General features: G+C 53.6%; 1 protein-coding gene across 7 annotated transcripts; it reads right to left on the reverse strand.

The window, feature by feature from the left end:
* Positions 1 to 813: 813 nt before the first annotated feature.
* ABCD4 (ATP binding cassette subfamily D member 4) lies at positions 814 to 16,491 on the reverse strand. 7 transcript variants are annotated; one of them, XM_072865392.1, is made up of 19 exons: positions 16,383 to 16,491; positions 15,987 to 16,111; positions 15,735 to 15,862; positions 15,372 to 15,511; positions 12,077 to 12,193; positions 11,661 to 11,786; positions 10,724 to 10,774; positions 7,927 to 8,021; positions 6,824 to 6,945; positions 5,867 to 5,958; positions 5,598 to 5,687; positions 5,122 to 5,330; positions 4,741 to 4,832; positions 4,538 to 4,574; positions 3,316 to 3,365; positions 2,979 to 3,031; positions 2,617 to 2,693; positions 1,312 to 1,427; positions 814 to 1,145 (listed from the first exon to the last, which is right to left on the reverse strand). In XM_072865392.1, the coding sequence occupies exons 1-19, from the start codon at positions 16,397 to 16,399 to the stop codon at positions 1,050 to 1,052; spliced, it is 1,833 nt and encodes a 610-aa protein (XP_072721493.1). In that variant the 5' UTR covers positions 16,400 to 16,491; the 3' UTR covers positions 814 to 1,049. The 7 variants fall into 7 exon arrangements, with proteins under 7 accessions (XP_072721493.1, XP_072721492.1, XP_072721491.1 ...); XM_072865391.1 differs by having other exon boundaries at positions 16,380 to 16,446; XM_072865390.1 differs by lacking the exon at positions 16,383 to 16,491 and adding an exon at positions 16,268 to 16,366 and having other exon boundaries at positions 5,122 to 5,327.
* Positions 16,492 to 19,409: the final 2,918 nt, after the last annotated feature.

A 19,409-nucleotide genomic window follows, 5' to 3' on the forward strand; every position in this document is an offset into this window, starting at 1 on the left:
CCACCTCCTGCTCCTCCACTGCAGAACTGGGGCCACATCCAGAAATGTCACTAAGCAACTGGTGGCCAGTAAGTGATCAGAGACTGTACCTCCACTGCAGCCTCAGAGTGACCTCTCCACAACACAGAGACCCTCAAAACCTCTGTTTCCACACACCTATGGGAGGCAGGAGAGAGAACATGAGTCATCATAGGCAGAACAGTAAGGGGAAGTGAGCTTTGTTGCCTCCCCTGAAAGCAGAGGGCCAAAAGCCCTCCTTGGGGTTCCTTGTGCCTTGCAGTACCTGTGGAGGGAGCAGCAGGGCAGGATGCCCAGCCCTGGATAAGTATATTACTCCTACCCCTACTCTATGCCTCAGCAATAGTCTAGTCCAGGACCATTGCCAATATACAAGTATCTCCTCCAAAGCAAACCCCAGAAGGAAAAGATGCAGCAGTCTGGTTAACAAATACTGACTCTTCTCCATAAGCATTGTTGGAAAACAGGCCCCAGATTTTAATACAAAAATGTTCCTTTGACCTGTAACCCTGTGTCATAAGGAGAGCAGAGACATGCCCCTTGCCTGTGCCAGCATTCTCCTCCCCTTACAGTGCATCCCTTGGCTCCTGCTGGGGAGCATAACCCTCAACAGAGCCACAGGTACAGAAGTCTGTTCTGCAGAGCTGTGTATCAAAGAGAGAGATGTCCTAGCAAGGCACAGAGGGCAGAACAGGAGGCTGCATCCTAGCAGCCCTTTCCCCCATGAGAGGCAGGGAGGCAGGAGAAGGGGGCTGGGAGAAGGATGGCATAGCTCAGCCCTTTCCCCCATGAGAGGCAGGGAGGCAGGAGAAGGGGGCTGGGAGAAGGATGGCATAGATGCGTCTGCTCCTGGCAGAACCCCACACCATGAGTTCAGACTTGGCTCTGTGTCCATCAGCAAAATCCAGAACTGGTCTTGCACTGGATGAATCCCTTGTTGACAGCTGCTGGCTCGGCAGCTCCGTGTCTGCTATTCAGAGCTCTCCCACGCGTGTGCAGGTTCTACAGCTGGCCAGACAAGGGCATGTTTTTCAGCATCCTTCCCCAGCTGGGAGCCGCTTCATCTTATCGCATCGGGTGAGCTCCCATCTTCCCTCGCCATGAAGTTTCAAAATCCAGCTATGGAACTGCAATTCAATAACACAACGACTGAGGGATGTCTCTACAAGGGCATGTCCTCCCACAGTGAGGCTCTCCAGCCTCAGTCACTCCCCTCTGCTTGCCAGGGACCCTCTCTACCTCCCCTGTCTTGCCACCACCAGGGAGGTGTGGAGCGCTGTCTCCCCATCTCACCTTTTCCAGGCTGGCCCTGTGTCCCACGCTGATTAGCGTCATGCCCAGCTGAAGGCACACACGGTACAGTTCATGCTCCACCTCTTCTGTCAGGGCGCTGGTGGCTTCATCTAGCACTGAGAGAAAAGTTGTAAGCCCCACAAATCCTCTCCCGACCAGTCATCTCCCCCTAGGCAAAAGAGCAGCAACTGCCAAGAACATTTCACATATTAACCAGAGTTCACCAAGAGCATCTGCAGAAGGCAAGTGAGGAGAAGCCCAAGGACCCTGATTTTCCTCTGGCACAACTGGTGTCAGTCAACTGGGAAACCTTCCCCACAAGCCCTCTAATCCACCCAAACAGCGCCGTTCACTCCACTCCTCTCCCTCAACAGCTGCCAGACACTGCCTTGTTCCCACCGTTGTGAAAGCCAAGATACAACCTTCTCAAGGCAGGCTGTGTGCCAGAGTGCCGGGCTGAGCAGCAGCCTGTGCACTCCTCCAGCCCAGATGCTACCTGGAGCACCCAGGACAGCCTGAGGCACCTTCCTGTCAACTAAGGGTAAATACTACAGATCTGGAGCAGATTAATTCAATTTGTTTTACATCATCTCTACAACTTTTAGTTTGCAATCCACAGGTTCCTTCTGCCCAGACAGCACTGAGGCATGCCGCAGGCTTCAGGGGAAGAGAGGTACTTACATGTGACTACCTGCTACCAACACTGGCTCTGTTCACCCACACCCACCCTGGTCCTCGTGACAAGTCCTCCAACAGCCCCCCCAGTACCCAGCAGTCACTAGCAATCTAGGTCTGCAAAGGAATTAGCCCCATCTGCTAATGGGACCGCTTCTGTGATCTCTCAGGACCGTTTCTCCCACTGCTCCTTGTCTTCTTTTGCTGCGTTACAGCCGCGTTACACGTTCCCACATTGCTTCCACAACCCTACAGAGGTTCACAAGCTTCAGATGCGGCAGCTGATGCCACACTCCCTAGCACGCATGCTTCTTTATGTGGCAACTGGTGACCAGGCTGAGAGGGGGCTTCTTCAGGTGCCATTGGACCTGGACCAAGAACATTAATCACTAATTCCCTAAGAAGAGAATGTCTTATATATAGCCTCTTGATTTACCACCCTCCACACAGACAATTAATGTTTTCACCCCTGAATCCTGTGTGTGCTATGCTGCTAAAATAATGGCCAAGATGAAGCATGTTCCTAGCAAAGAAGGGATTTCATGAGCTGTCTCTGTACCAGCTTCTCTTTATTCCAAAGGCCCTGCCTCTCCCCCCCCCCCGCCTTTTCTTTCACAGTCACTCACTCACCCGCATATTTTGGCTGGAGGTAGAAGAGCCGTGCAAATGAGAGCCTCTGCATCTCCCCTGGGGACAGGATGTCATACCTGCAGCAGGGTCAAGATTCAAAATCTCCCTCAGCTCCTTTGCTGAAGAGCTTATGGTCACTGATTATCAGAGACCCCAGCAAGCAACTGTCTCTGTGTCCCCCCCATGCCCTCCTCCACGCTGAGACTGGCTCTGCACCCCTATGCACAGTCAGCTGCCTGCACGCCTGCAGCATGGCTGGTGATTGTTGGCATTGACGCTTGGGGCATGAAGGCTTTGCCCCTGTATACTGCCCACCTCCCACAGGGATCACCCAAATTCACGCAGATGGCGAGCTCCCTTACCAGTTCCAGTCCACCTGCTTGTCCAGTCCTCCAGCCCTCACCAGCAAATCAGTCTGCAGAGAGCACAGCAGCCTTGTGAACACAGCCCCCAACCCTGTCAGCCCACGGCCCTGAGCATAACCACCCCATTCCTGCTACTCTCTCTCTTCCCACTTGAGCTGAAGTTGCTCCATATGCCTCCTCCTCTACCTGTCCCATGGACAGTCCTGTCCCAGCTGCAGACAATGCTCCCACATGTGTCCAGCACACGGTCATGCTGTACTGCCACAAAACCTGATCCCTTCTTCCCTTGCTGGCAGCACCAGGAAAGAAGGCAGCAGCACTACCAGGGACTCACCAGCCCAGCCAGCTCCAGGAATCGCACAATTCTCTCATCATCTGCAGACCCTAGGGGAGAAAGCAGTAAAGCATAAGCAGAGGCAATGTGTGCTGAGGAGGAGCTGCAAGGAGTCAGTGGGGCAGGAGGGAAGGATTGGAGGATCTCCTGAGGGCCAGTGTAGATGACTCGACCACTTAACCATATCAGGTCCTGAGCTTTGGCACAGAGATCTCCCGAAGACTGACCTTCCTTAAAAATGTTAACCATGCCTGTGAGCAGCATGCCAGGAGGGAGCTGGGCTCCACAGATACACCTGAGTATGGCACAGTCCATGGTCACAGATGGACACAGCCAGAACACAAGGATCCGGGCTTCAATTGCCAAGGCCCTGCCCACCTGCTGCTCTCTCATGGCTGACTGCCCACTGTATGCTGCAGGTGGTGGAGTCATGGGAGTAGGGCTTGGGTAACAGCCAGCAAAAGGATCCTACGTGGGACAGGAAAAACCTCAGGGTGAACAAGCTGTGGAGCAGAACATACACTTGAGCTGGTACAGTCAGCAGCTACGGAAGCTGAGCAGAAGGGCTGTGCATCTGCCATGGACCTCTCTGAAGCTGCTGAAGAGCCACAACAGTAGCTGATGGCTGCAGTTACTCTCTGCAAGACTGTAACTCCCAAGTGTTTGAAAGCAGCACATAACACTGCTTCGCTCAGACAGAAACTTAAACCTGGACATCTGCAATCCGCAGCAGAGCACATGTGGTCTGGCTTGGGAAGAGGGCAGGGGAAAGAATCCATGTAGACTGACCTTGACAGCATGCAAGGCCCTGGGACATCATTTGAAAAAGAGGAACAGTGAAAGATGGAGCTGGATGGAAAATGAGATGAAGGCAAACATGGCTTGCCCAAAGGCAGGTTGTACCACACAGATGTATCCCAACAGCAAGGTGCCTCAACATATATCACATGTCTAGCACAACATGCAGAGCATGGCCAGCTTGTGCTCATTGCATCAAGAGAATGTTCTTATCAAGAGAAAATGTTCCCTCCCAAAAGGGAGGGAACACAGAGCTGTCCTTAACCTACACTAAGATAAATCTTCCAGGGAAAAGCAGAGAGCAACAAAAATGAAATGGATCAGCGCTCCTGATGGGGCATGGTAGGGGAGAAGCTGCACTGGGTACAGGACAGGGAGCTGACACCACAGGGCTGGCTAATTGCTGTAATGAATTTCCACACACCTGAAACTGGATAGATCTCCTTCAGGGGATAGATCACCTGTTTAACAGAGCAAAAGAAGCCATGTCAGAGGGAGCTGAATACAGTCCATCAGAGATGCAATGGTGGTGGCATGAACTCAGGCACGAGGGAAGGAGCAGCCACAGGGCACGACCACAGCTGGGAGCAGCACTAGGGCCAGAGTAGAGGCAGCCCCTGGGCTTACCTGCTCACGCAGGCTTCCATCGGTGAAGAAGGGCCGCTGCGGCAGGAATACCACTCCCCGGGGGCCAAAGCAGGTCAGCATCTTGATGCTCCCTGCACAGAGACACACTCATGCCAAGCCTGCGGCGCCAGCCAGCAACTCCCCACCGCCCCCTGTGCAGTCCTGCTCCATGAAGGAGGCAACAAATCCCACAAAAGGTGTATTTACAACACAGGGCAAAGCAATGAGAGCCAGAGCAGAGTATGCGATAGAGATACATCAGTGACACATTCACCACACATCACAAGGTGGCACTGGCCTCATAACCCCACACTGCCACCTTCCAAACTCAGGGCAGCCCTGGCTGAGAATGAGAAGGCTGCAGTGAGCAGAAGTCCTTACCCCGCGTGCTCTCCCAGAGTCCCCCAAGGACCCTCAGGAGAGATGTCTTCCCTGTGCCAGTGTTCCCCACAATCATCACGCTGTTTCCTTGTGAGATCCTGAGGCTCAAGTCCTTGATGAGCAGCTTGCCAGAGGACGGCACCGAGAGCGTCACTCGTTCCAGAAGGAAAGCTGTGTCCCTTGGCACTGGGTCCTCCCCAGAATGGCTGCTGAGCCACCACCAAGACAAAGGAGGAGAGATCTGGGGGTAAGCGATCATGCTGAGACTGGCAAAGATCAGGCACCTTAGACCTCCTGTGCCTCTGTGACAGCAGACCTGCCCCACACACCTCGGGACTGACAAACCACAGTGAGCACTGCCTGCTCCAACGAACTGCATGCAACAGGCTGTGACACCAAGGGCCACTCCATTGCATGACAGCCCCACACTCTGACATGTAAGCTACAAGCCAGCCACTTGCTGAGAGGAGACTCACCTGTCCAAATCCCAGCTGGCTTTGGCTTCTGAGTAGTTACCATTTTTCTTTCTGCCAAGGCTCAGCAAGGTCTCCTGCAGTTCACCAATCCTAGACAAACAAAAGGTTGCATGAATGCCAGGGACAACTCCAGCAGCCTCCTCACAATATCCAAACTTATCCATGCTTGCTCACAAGCAGCTGTTTCCTTATTTATTTAGCACAGACCTGGGCAGAGTCTTGTCCTGCTCTTCCCTTTCCTGCAGAGACCTGCCTGCAAAGAAGCTCACCTGTGCGTGTAACCAGCTACATCGGTCACGATGCTGGAGACATCTATGAGCTGGCTGAAGCAGCTGATGAGGTAGATGGAAACAAAGGCATTCTGGGGAGAAATCACACACCAGAGCAAGGGTCAGTGCTGAGCTGGGGCACTGTTCCTTCCTCCATGGCTGCAAGGAGGCAGCCAAGGAGCCCAGACATTTGGCCATGTCAGCAGTGCCAGCAAGATGAAGGAGGGGTGGAGAAGTCACCCAAGGCGGTGGGAGTGAAGGAAAAGATGACCATATTTGAATGGAGCAGGACTTCCCTGCTCAGTACAGCAGTTTTTGCCAGGTGGACGCATCTCCTGCCATCCAGGGACAGTGTTTGCAGAGTGCCTGTTGGTCAGCCCGGGACCCAGCACGCTCGCCCCGTCTAAGTCACACAGATCCATGCCACCAGCCCTGCCCCAGCACTGTACATGGCTCAGAGCAGGGTGACTCAGCCTGCAGTGCCCACTTGGATATTTTTAGCTCTGCATTCTCTATCACAAGCCAGTTTTGATTATCTGGGAACAAGTCAGGTCAGGAAGGTGAATGCAAGCCAGTTCAGCCTCGCAGGTGGCCAGGCTCACTGCGGGCAGCAGCCCAGGGCATAACCTGGACCTGCAGCACTGTGCAGACTCAATCCCCACCCACGCTGCTGAAAGCCAGAGGCTTTCTGACCTCCTGGATTTTTTTTAGACACAGAGGTCTGAGCTAGGAAACACTTACATAGAGGTGTCCTTGACAACTCTCGCCCCCAGGTTAATCATACACCAACTGGCTCCAAGCTCCCATTTCCATGCCACCATGGGCAGGGACAGTCTAACCTGAAGGTCAATTGCTGCAGGTTATCCAGCCCCAATGCCACCAGCCCCACACGAAACCTCCATCCTCAGTGCCTGCTCACCCTCCACAATGGGGTCTGGGAGATGACCCTTAGCTCACCTTGCTGACGAGGGCACTGAGCTCTGTTGGACTCAGGTCACTGTAGACCCCAGAAAAGATGGGAATGGCAATGACCACGTAGCTCAGGATGCTGCCCAGGTAGTCAAAGGTGTTGATCCCAACTAGACAGAAGCGCATTGAGAGAAGACAGTGACTAAGGGTGGTAACCTCTGTCCTAGCCAGGCTCAAGTGCAGCCCCTGAGCCCAGTCAGAGGAAGACCCATGGTCTTGCCTCAGTCCTTCACAATGCACCAGAGCAGAAGAACCCATTTCACAGGACAGCACAAGCACCAGGGTGAAAATCCATTTGCCAAGCAAAGAGCACTTTGGGACAGGCCCCTGAGCAGAGAAACATCATCCAGACTCACAGCTCAGGAACCATGGGACAAAAGCCACTTTGCCTGCTTGTTTCTACTCTTCAGGGGCCTTGCTGACTCACAAGAAACAGAAGGGAGGGCAAAAAGGAAGCTCTGGGGCGAGATGGTTGGCCGTGAAGTCTGTCTTAGAGTACAGGACAGGTAGAAAGACTTAAGACCCCAAACTCCCAGAGATATCTGCATTCGTGGCTCTCCCTCCCTTACATTGCTAAGAAGCTCACTATGCTGGTGAGATGAGGAAGAGCTGTCTTGATAGTGGTCATTTAACACCCGCACCTGGACCCAGTGACAATGGGAGAAGGGAGATTGTCAGGGGACAACTATGCTCAAGGGATAGGCTCTATAGGAAAGAAGTTTCCACAGCTCCCAACCACACATACAGAGTCTTCTTCCCCAAAGCTAGGAAGCCCTTCCCTCTCTTCCTGGCCATTGAACACCTGCCCCACAAACAGCACAGATTCCTGCAGATTCCCCTTTTGGGGCTTGCGTTCTCTGACTTAGCTGGGTCCTCCACAACTTTGCTCTCTACGAGGCTTTTTCACAACAGGATTCCCATTTAGGACTGCAGGAGGCACCCTCTGTTCACCCTTAGGGCTTTCATACACCTGCAAGAGGCAGGAGAGGAAAACCCAGCACTGCTGCTCTAGCAGTAGGGTTCCCAAGCCTGTGGGCCACCGCAATGGAGCTACCACACACCCCACTTCATCCTCCAAACTCCCCACTCACTGTATAGCCACAGCTCCTTGCCTATCAGCTCCCTCTGGGTCTGCAGCAGGCTCTGCAGCCTCCGGTCCGTGCGCATGTGCTCCACTCGACCGGCCCTGTAAAATAAGATTGCAACATGCCACAGCCATCCCAGGAGCACCACAATGAGGTCAAAGCATGGGCTTTAGGACTGAGGCTTGGAAAAGGTCTCACAACTTAGCCTCCAAGCAACAAGCTCTTTGTTGAGCAGGAACTGAACAGCCAAGAACACCTTCCTGAAGAGCTTCACCAAGAAACTCTGGCTGAAACAAGCAGCCCTGCAAATCTCTCCCAGAGCCCATGGATGCTGGTGTTGCATACAGGAGGAGGTGAGGCAAGGCCAGACACTGTCAGCAAGGCCCCAGCCTAGAGCAATGCACACCCAAGGTCACACACATTTTCCAAGCAGAGCCTGGTTGGAAGAGAGGGACAGCACCACTACACAGCTGAAGCCAGAAAGGAGAGGGCACAGGAGAGTCCAGAAGGTGACAGCAAGCCAACACCGCCTGCACGGCCAGCAGCCCCAGTCCGCCACTTCCCGTTCCCCACCCCAGAGGAGTAGGACATGGACAAGCCCTGAGCAGTGCAGCCCCCAGTGCGGGTGACCCCAGCCCCAGAGCCCCCTCTTTCCCAGGGGTATCTCTGCAGGCATCAGGGGGTTGCCCATCACCCGAGCTAGTGGTGATGCTCCCATGGCCAGGCTGAGACAGTAGCAAGGAGGCACATCTCGGCTCTAAACCACCACCTTCAGCAAGCGTGGCAGCTCCTTCTGCTCCTTCACAAGGGCTGGGCTGCCCTCAGGTGGCAAAATGCAGAGAAAGCTCCACGTCTCACTCCAGACTACCACCTGCCATGGCAACTATTGCCCCTGCCACCCAACACATGCTTGTGCCCAGCACACACCCACGCTCCCACCATGGTCCACGCAACAGGGGAGTCACTAGGACCCGAGCAGATAGGGCCAGGAGCTGCACAAAAAAATACAAATTAAGATTTTTGAAGAGTCTCGGTTCTAAAGATTCTCGGTTCTTAGAAAAATACATTTTCTTTCTCAAAAATACATCCGGTTAGAATTCAATTTGGCATTACTGCCCTACAACCTATCTCAGGTAACTACCGAGCTGCAATCTTTGCTGCTGAGTATTTGGAAAGGACAAAGCCTTGGACACAAGGAGTTAAAGGTGAGGAAGGCACCAGGGACCAGAGCTATTATTTCTTTTGCAGATGAGGAGAGACTGCTGTATTGGTTTCGGCTTTTCCTCCCATTCAGTTCACTTTTAAAGCAAGTTTGCCAAAGGCTTAGAAACCAAAGAAGTAAAAAGGTGACAGTCCTCAGGTTTTGTTTCTTCCTTTACCAAAACAATGGCTAGGCAGGTGCAAAAGAACAAGATCTAACAGCTTCTACAAGCTACAGAAGTCTGGCAGTCAAAACCAGCCACTCACCACATGCTCCTCCTCTTGCAAGATTCTAGGAACACAACCTTTTAAAAAATTCCTTTATTTTTACTTAAGATTCATACCATGAAAATGCCTGTTTTGTGCAATTCAATTAAATTCTAGTTTCCCACCAAGTGAAGCTTTTCTACTAATGAACTGTACTGAAGTTAAGACACTCCATTTTCTGGTATAATAATTCACTTTCCATTTTCTACTTAGTAATAGAATAAAAAACTTAAAAATTGTGAGGACAGGTACTGCAGCTTAAATAAGGGCATGTAATTAGAGTGTCTTCCCCATTAAGAAAAATTATCAAACAATAAGAATCAACCAGTCCACAAAGAAATAACTCAAACTTGCCAATGCAAACCAAGACTGATTTCAGTTATTTAAATCAGAGTTTCATGCCTGTCAATATAAATCTTTATGAAATCGGTGATTTTGAATCAAACCACTTTGGGGACAGCACCACAACACTTTAAATGCTCAGTCATTAAAGCATGAAGGAGCCAAATACAGATCACAAGCAGGGAAGACCAGAGACAGGACAGCTGCTGCTTGCTTAAATTCCCAGAAGTGCGATTTCATAACGTGCAGGGCAAAGGCAGACATGTGACAACAGAGGAGCAATGACGCCCTGCCACCGACCAGGCACCCCAACACAAGCTACAGTAAAATCGTGGCCCTTTTCCTGGGTTCTAGCCATTTCTATGAAACACCTTAAAGGTTCCGAGCAGCAGCTCAACAGACTTCAGGGCATCACTAAGCAGGGAGGAGCTGGCAGGCTCCCGACTGTGTGCTCAGCTCTGGGGTAAATGGCACTGAGCAAATACAGAGAGTAGCAGTACAGTGTTGGGAAGGTCAGGGCACAGACAGGGCAAGCAGAGATAAGGAGGCCAGGCAACAGCTAGCATACCCACAGAAGACACACAGGTTAGCAGCAGCGGGATGGGGCCAGAAGCAACCTGCAACAAGTCCCCAGGGGAACATCCTGACAAGATGCAATGAGACCTCGAGCAATCTTTCAGGTAAGGACCTGGCAAAACATCAGCAATGGTCTCTAAGCCAGCACCGAATCTGTACCAGGCCTCTAGGGATGTTAGAAGGGAGGCAGAGAAAAAACAATTGTCTCCAGCTGCTGTGGAGTATTTCTGCAGACGATGCACAGAATGCAAAGGAGAACAGAGTGTCAGGGCTGTATCACGCTGCAGCAGGATGGAGGGGACAGAAAGTTCCAGCTGCACCAACAGGACTTGGACTCCTCTGGGATACACGAGTACAACAAGGATGCCCCGAGCTGGGAGGATCCTTACGAGGACGTAAAGAAACGAACGCCACTAACCTGTAGAAAGCAGCTGGTTCTGCATTGACACGGATCTGCATGTGCTTGAACCTGGACAACCCAAAAAACACATCATCAGGATTGTGCACAAATGCCCAGTGAATTATGTAGCCAACATCCTTGCTAGAAGAAACTCATCTTGCATCTGTCAGAGCATGGATCTGAGGCATCTCTTGACAGAAATACTCAATAGACTTAAAAAGGCACCAGAGACCAAGGCTTAGCACAAAGTGACATCATCCTGGGCCAGCTCAATGGCATATTTGTTTGGTATCCTGCTCTCTGTGCATATCTTCTCAGCCCTTGGGCCTCCTGTTTGCTAGCCCAGCATCTTCACCATACAGAATCACCACAACCAACTGCCCTGGTCTGGGCTGTCTGTGCCACACCAGCTTCTGCTGCTGTCCCTGGCTGCCCTGAGCCCCAGGGAAAGCTGCAAAGCCCCTGCCACACACCCAGCCAACCCTGCAGGGGAAGGGGAGGAGATGAGTTACAGAGCATATGGAAAGACTGTGCTGTTTTGGGCACTTCATGAAGGTGATGGTGAAGCAGAAACCCAATTTCTGCCAGTAGATGCAGTTTGCTGAACTTGCATCTGCACCCAAGGAAGCTCCATGTGCAGTTTTCTTCAACACATCCAATATCCTAGCAGAGGCACCAGCACCAGCAAAGACCAGGCAAGCAGCCTGGAGACTGAACCAGGAGACTGAACCAAGGGCACCACCTGCCATGACACAGGGCAGCGAAAGGGGTGGCGGGGGCTCAGTACATGGACTTTGGGGCAGCATTGCGCAAGTAGGTTTCTCTGAGTGTGGGGAAAGTCACGGACAAGAAAAGTAGCTGCATAGCTGCGTACATAGGACTGAATGGGGACAAAAATGCAGCTTTCACAGGAGCTGCCAAGAGGCAGTGAAAATGCTGCTCTGCTGGGACTCACCTGAAATCTCCCTCCAGTTTTTCCTGCTGCACAAGTTTAGACACAATTGGGCTCATCAATACCTTGTTGACGATTGTCCCAATCACGAAATACCCAAAGATGCTCACCGGGCCTAGCCAGCCTGTGCTACAGAGGAGGAGAAAGAGAGGTCAGCTAACAATCCAAGCAAAAGAACACCCCAGCACCCTCGGGCTCAAGCAGTCAGAGCCCTCAACTGTCACCTCTCTTGGCTTTCACAGAGGTTTGGGGGACAGCACTGCACACCCCAGCATCCCCAAGGCAGAATTCCCTTTGGAGTGCAGAGACCACTCACTCGCATGTACAAGCATCAGTCTGGAGAGTTGTAATGTGGGTGCCAGGCACCAAAAAAGAGCATAGGAAAGAGGCATGAAAGCAGGGCCAGGATGGGTCCTTACCTGTGGAAGCACTGGTATGTGTAGTAGGCCAGCGTGAAGGGTGAGATGATGAGCTTGCTGGCCATGGAGCTGAGCTGCCTGCAGAACCTCTCCACATCCTGGCTGATGCGCTGGTCCCTGCTCAACACAAAGAGCCATTGACACTGTTAAAGCCCAGGAGCAAGAACCAGTACTAATGTCCTAACAGGGCACAAGCCAGGCTGTCCCACTGCCTGAACTTAGGACAGGATGCAGGTGAACAACCCTGCCTGGGAGGGACCTGCAGCTGTGACTCCCATTCCCCCATAAGAGACAATTTCGATGGCCCAGCAGGACCTGCCCAAGGGCCTTCCTGGCACCCAGCTCCTGCTGTTACTTTCACCCTGTTCCTTGTATTAATCCCTTGTTCCACTTTCAACAACATTGTCCAACTCCGTACTAAAGGTCTCTGCATCCTTGTCCTTTACTTCTCTCCTGGACCCACCCCTGTACTACCAAGAACTATTGACTCTCCCCCAGACCTTCAGTACTGGTGTTGCATCTCAGGCACTGGAGCTACCAGGACTGGCTAGGGCACAGGCCAGGCCTTCACCAGCTGTTGGATATTTGCAAACACTTCCATCAAAGCCACTCTTCCACAGTAGCTGGTCCCTTCACTCTGCATGGAGTGCCCTCTTGTCCCTTTGCTGCAAGGAAGAAAGTGCTTCCACCCACCCCCATCCCACAAGAGCAGGCAGCAGCACACCAAGCCTCCTCGCCCCATCAGCAGCAGGCACATGGATGACAGACCTTCAAGTCCCATCCATCCCACTGCTGAGCAGGAGTTGCACTTGCGGTAACTAGAAAGGATTTCAGTGTATTTATTCCCTCGGCACCTCATCTGTCCAGAGCACATGGATGACGGCTTCAGATGATGTGCTAAGCACAGGTGGAAAGGCCATAACTGTGAATGCTGGAGCTCAGAATGAAGAGCAAGGCTGGACTCCTGCTCAGCCATCAGTGCAGATACCACCACAAGGACATTCATATCTCAACTCTTTTGCAGTCCTGGAGCAGCAACGGATTTAATTTTGGGGCAGCTCTCACCCTGACTGACCTTACAGTCATCATTTTTCCTTTTCATCAGACTGTAATTGTTCCCATAAAGTTATAATTTAAGTCGTGCTATAGACTCATGGCAGGATATTGCTTTTTACGAGCTATTAAGCAACATGTAATGATAACACATAAACATCAACTCAAATGCCCTGCTAGGAGCCGCAAGTGTTGGCACGCCACTCAGAACCCACCCTTCATTCCTTCTAGATGGATGACACCGTGCATCTAACACTCAGTTTGGTTTGCATTGCATAATGGGAGGTCACTTCGTCACTCTAATTCCTTCTCTAAGTACCCGGTGTGGGGAAAAAATTCTCATCAAGGAATTGCAAGATAAAGAGAATTTTTGTAGTGGCACCAGAAAAGACACTACACAATAAGACTGGGTGTCTGAGGAGAAGCAAGGTGGTAATGAAAAATACTCTGCAGCAATCCCACACATTCGGTCTGCTAAGGTCAGGAGAGCTGGCTCTATCACTGCGGAGCAGACCGACCTAGTTATCTCATGCATTTCACTGCACAATGTGAACACATTCTCTGGTTAAAAATAAACCTGAGCAGGACAGTCATGTGGCGAGGGGCCTCTGTCCTCCCTTCCCCACCCGCCAAACGAAAAGACAGGCATGCAGGAGCTTCTGGCCACAGCCAATGTGCTACACTGCCTGGGAAGCGCTGCATGCCTTGGTGACAGGCACGGCTTTTTAACCTCTCCTTGCAACTCCAACCACTGCAAAACACTATCAGAAATGAACATTTAGCAAGGGTGGGAGTAACCCTGACAGCAGCTGGAAAGTGCATCAGCATCATGAACCTGCGATTTCATGCTTGGCAGTAGGGCTGTTTGACCCAAGCTAAGCCCTCTCCTTGCTTGCTGCTCCCCCTGCGCACAGCTGCTTGCTCTTACTCAGGCTGTCTCCCAGCACTAGGCCAGCAGAAGCAGCCAGGAAATGGGTCTGGCTGAAAACAATATAGACAAAAAACATCTGAGATACCCAGCACGATTTCACTGTGCAGCCACACAGACGATCACGCTGTGCAACAAAGGGGTAAGGACAGGCAGTCAGGAGCACTGGGCAGCAGAAGCACAGAGGCTGCTTCAGTTCCTTGAGGTCACCACTATTAGCAACACCTAGGAGTCCCTGCAAGACAGCCGTTTCTCACAGGGATCCTGGGCTTGGTGTCCTCTGGTGCCATCAATGTGGGAGATGGCACCAGTGCAGTGACTAGACCAGGGGTGCCCCCTCCAGGAGAAGAGAGCTTGAGGTCTCAAAACAACTGTATAAAGCCACACAATTTGGAAAAAGTTATCCCCTGGTTTCTAGTTTTTCAGCAAGTATTTAATAATAACTTCTTGAAACTCTGGAGGGAAAAAAAAGCCTCTACCTCTCACATGATGTCTAATGGAGGATCTTTAACTCTTCAGATTGTGTAACTGTGACAGCAGTATCCTGTGTGCAAGGACAGGCTGGAAGGCCAAGGTCAGCAGGCAGTTGTGAGGAAGGGAGCCATTCAACCTTCACTGCACAGCCCGGGTAGATCAGCAGCTCTGCAGTAAGCAGGACAGTGCATGAAGCAAACTGGAAGGGGATCTCGGGGTGGGCTGGGATAAGCAAGGAGGGACTGAACGTTCCTCCTTCTCTCATATTTCAAGTCGCCCCTGACGTTTCCTTCCTAGGAACAGGAAAAGGGAAATGCAACCCTCATACAGTGCAAAACAAAGCCCTTTCTGGACATAGCTCCCATGGGTTATCAAAACCACTAAAAACCCAACTAAACAAAACTGTGTTCAGCTGGAGACTCTGGTGGCTAAAGTCCAAACAGAACAACAGGGACCGTCCTAACGCGCTGGCTGCGTGAAGGCAAGGAGAGGCAGTGCTCTCCGACTCCAGCCAGGCCCTTTGCAACGTCACACTGAGTGTCAAGGGTTGACTTTGCAGACAGCTTGTTTTATAGCAGCACTAGATCCCTGTACTGCCAGGCCTCCATCTTCCTCGCAACAGAAACATCCTACCCCTAAAACCATCATGACCAGCAGTCACAGGAGTTCCCAGCAACAGGTACCACTTCCCACCCAGGGCAGATGAGAGTATTTGTGCCTAGATGACAAAAGCTTCTAGGGCTCAAGCCCCTACCCAGAGACACAGAGAAGTCAGGAAAAGGCATGGAGCAGTCCACGAGAAGCCAAGCAAGAGGCTGAGAGAAGCTGCAGGCAGCCTACGGGTTATCGATGTCCTTGCGCAGCACATGCAGGCTGTAGTAGACCTGGCCTTGGAAGTAGCAGCTGTGGAGGTATTCGGTGAGGGACTTCCTCCAGCTCACGTACATCATGTTGCAGATAAACTGGTCGAAGCTTTTTAGCTGGAATGAGGGCAAGGAGACAGACAGGAAAAGATGAGTGAGAAGAACAAGCATTTCCCAAAATGAAATAAAAACTAACAGTTTGTACCAGTGATTCATCCCACAGGTAGCTATCTAACGGGGCAAGGACAGACCTAGATCCTTTGTCACCAGGATCATGCCAGGCGCCATGGGCAGCCTCGCCCTCCCCTCCCAAGACACAGGGGCCTCTGGCCCGTCTTACCATGGAGTTCACCACAATCAGAGTCAGGGCAACGGCAGTCAGCGTTTGGAACCCGGAGAAGTCCTTGTTCCCTAGGACCTCGTAGTACTGGCTGGGGATGATGCCGACCTGGTAAACAACCAGCTGCTCTGGAGGAAAGAGGCAAGCACGGGAAGCAAATGAAGGACAGCGGTGGCACGGCAAAGGGGGGAGCACGGGGGAACGGGGAGCAGGCGTGGGGTGCACCCCCCATCCCCGCCAGCCCGGGCTCACCCAGCAAGGCGACGCCGAGCAGCGTCAGGAACATCAGGACGCCCGGGGAGGGCCACCCGGGGAAGAGGACGGCCTGCAGCCGCAGGAAGCGCCGCAGGAACAGCCCGTCCAGCCGCGGGGCAGGCCTGCAGCGGAGGAAGACACGGGGGCCGGCAGTGAGCGCTCGGGGGCGCCCGCCTCCCCTCTGCCCCGCCGGGACCCCGGCCGCGGAGGCACCCCCGAGCCCGCCCCTCACGCACCCCCGGCCCGGCGCGGCGCGGCCCGGCCCGCCCCCTCCTCACCGGCCGCCAGCCCCGGCGCCCCCCACCCCGGCGCTGCCTCCCGCCATCAGCGCGCGGCCGGACCCGCCCTGGCGAGACCCCGCCCCCCGGGCGCTACGGCATGAATATTCATCACCGCTCCTCGCCGTGCATGAGCCCCGCGCCGCCCGCCCGGGCAGGGGCGGCCGCCGCCGAGCGCTTCCGGGTGCGGCGTCACCATAGAGATCCCGCCCGCCAGCGCCGCCTCTCCCCGCCGGCGACCGAGCGGCAGCGCCCCCTGGCGAGGCGCCGCGCTGCCCGCGGGACACAGCGCCCCCTGGCGGCGCCGGGACGGGAGGAGCGGTCGGCGCCGCCCGGCCCCGCCGCCTCCTCACGGGCCCGCCGGCTCCTCACGGCGGGCGCCCCCGGGTCTGCGGAGTGTGCTCGCGTCCCTCATCGCCTCCTTACCGCCTGCCTGCTTACCCAGCCGGCCCGCTGGCTGAGCTGCGGTGTCCTGGCCGCCTGTGCTCAGCGCCAGCCGGGGCAGAGGCCCAGAGGCCGTGGCTTGGCGGGGCCATGGCTGCCGGGCAGGCTCCAGGGTCGAGCCGCGTCCTGGCTGCCAAAGGCAGCAGGGCCGGAGAAATAGGGCACTGCCGCCTCTTCTCCTGAGGAAGGAAAGGAGCTGGACAAGCGCGAGCTGCTCCCTCTGGGGACCCCAGAGGCTGAGGGACGGTCCCCGTGGGCAGCGGGCATTGCCCACTTGTCACAGGGGACATGGGAAAGGAGGAAAGGAGGAGCAGGGCTGATTCCTGCATGTTTGGGTTATTTTGGGGCAGGCAGTGAAGTTTCGGGTTGCTTCAAAAGGACGCACAACTTGTGGTGGCCACTGTCTGCAGGGGATTTCTCAAGCCGGGACCTCGGATAAGGCAGCGATCCCCAGCGTGACGGTGAATGGTCGTGTGTGCTCCCCACCCTCCTGCACGAAAGGGAGCGGGGCACAGCAAAAACCTGAGCGGAGGGTAGAGAGGGACTTCAAGAAGGCACCAATGGGCTGTGTCAGTGAATTGACCCTCTCTGGCTTCTCAGTGATCCCACGTTTAATACAGAAACCAACTTTTTTTTTTTTCCAGGTTTGGATAGTCATCTGAACTCTGGGTTGTGAAATGTTTCAGCACAAGTAAATTTCTGGACAAGTCTGATGATAAGAGATGAGGGATCCTACGAGCTGGAGTCCCTTCCTTCCTCAAGTACCTCTCACACATACCATCCTGTTTATGCTGCTGCTTCTGCAGGGTCTTTGGGCTTCTGCACATACCCCATAGGTCCCTCTTCCCATACGCCAAGTAGCTTCATTCTCCTGGCAGTTCCCCACCTCCCAGCCCTCTCTTTCGTCTTTTCCCTCAGCCTTATCTCCCTCGTCTTTGCTCTGCTATCTGCTCATGGGTCCAGGCACTTCAGAACACAAAATCGGAGTATACATGCGCAGGGATGAAAGAAGGCGCATCAGGCTGTTTCCTCAGTGGTGTCCCTTTCTCCTCGCCCTCATCTCCCTTCTCTCAGCTCTTTTACTGCTGGAATTCACAATGCTATCAGTCATACCTAAAGGTTAAGCTTCAGAGGGCAGAGATCAGCCCTCTGAAAACCTGACCTCAGCGGTGACTAATTTTTATGTTAAAAGGATAGGGTTTTTTCTCAGCTGTTGCATCAGACCTGGGTGACGGTTGCTTCTAGGCAGTCACATCCTCTCACGGTGCAGTATTGCAGCTGTGGCAATTGTGTGTGTCACCGTGTCAGTGGTTACTGGGACTGAACTGACTCCTTTGCTCCCTCACCCACCTTATGGCGAGGGGATATTCCACCCCTTCCCTCCCCTGCTGATGAAATGGCTTCCCAGCACCAAGGGAGCCAGGGGGTCTGACACAGAGATGAGATGGCCACAACTGTCCATCCCAAACCCTTCCTCCTGCCTCCTCCTCCTCCCTGCCCTTTGTCCTGTCCCTGTCACCCCACGACCAGCACCTGATAAAGCACATGCTGTGAGCTCCCTTCAGTGAACCAGCGCCAGGATTCTTCCTGGGACCCCTCCTAAGGAAGCCAAGATCAAGAACAACAGAGAAGTGCCTTCTCTGTGCCTCTCCATCCCCCCGCCGAGGCTGTGCCCTAGACACTCAGAGCTGCTCTCGGCACCGAAACATTTACATCTTTTACAGCACTCTGGCTCTACTTCTCACGTTTCTCCCCCAGCAAACACCATGGCCGTTTCAGAGTGTGCCTGGGGGCAGGGCTTGGGAAAGGACTAGGGAATCACAACTTGAGCAGGGTTGTACGGCTCTGTTTACACTGCAGGGCCATATCTCAGCTCCCTGACTAGCTACAGACCCAAGAGAACCCCCCTCCGCATTGCTAACCCGTCACTAAACAGTCTGCCGTGGACCCAGGGAAGGGAGAGCCGGGCATGGCTTGCTAAGTCCCGGGCTCCTTGTGGCAGTGCAACTTAATTCCTTGCGGTGTTTAACCCCAGCCCCATCTGCTCCTGCTTGCTAGGTGTGAAACATCCCATCCCCCACCCTCCCTTGCCTGCTCTCCGATCCATTTTCCCCCTGCCCGGGACCGGTGGGGGATGCCTCCGTCCAGATCCTCCCGCAGCCCCGGCCTCGCAGCCCCTGCGTCCCGGCGGTCCCCACCGTCCCCCTGTGCTGCCACTTCCCTCCGCTCCCTCTCTGCCTGCTGGCCTGTAGCTGGGATGTGGGGAGCAGCCTGACAAACGCATCTTTCAGTGCCTTTGGGGGGTAAGTGGCCCTGGGTGCTCTCTGAAGCAAGCAGCAGCTGCCGTGACCACTGAAAGAAACACAAAACTGCAGCCTTGACTCTGCAGCTTGCTTTCCCTTGGGTTTCCCATCCCAGGTCTTTCTTAACGCTGCCGGGTTTGTGCAATGTTGCATAATGAAGCGCTGCCAGAAGAATATCGCCTTCCCATGCTTTCCAAAATTGAATCTTCCGTTTCCTGTCCAGGATTCCAGTCTCCAGCCTCTTCGCATGTGCCTGTCCTCACTGGAGCTTGCAGCTTCTCCAGTTTGGGATCACCTGCAAGCTTTAGCCCTCTCTCTGATCATTAGTAAGGAAGGGGTAATGGAGAATCTCATCCTGAGTTTCAGCTCTGTCTGTATTAGGGTATGAACAAAAC

This window comes from Ciconia boyciana, chromosome 6, assembly GCF_034638445.1.
Source record: "Ciconia boyciana chromosome 6, ASM3463844v1, whole genome shotgun sequence".
Classification (NCBI taxonomy): Eukaryota; Metazoa; Chordata; class Aves; order Ciconiiformes; family Ciconiidae; genus Ciconia; species Ciconia boyciana.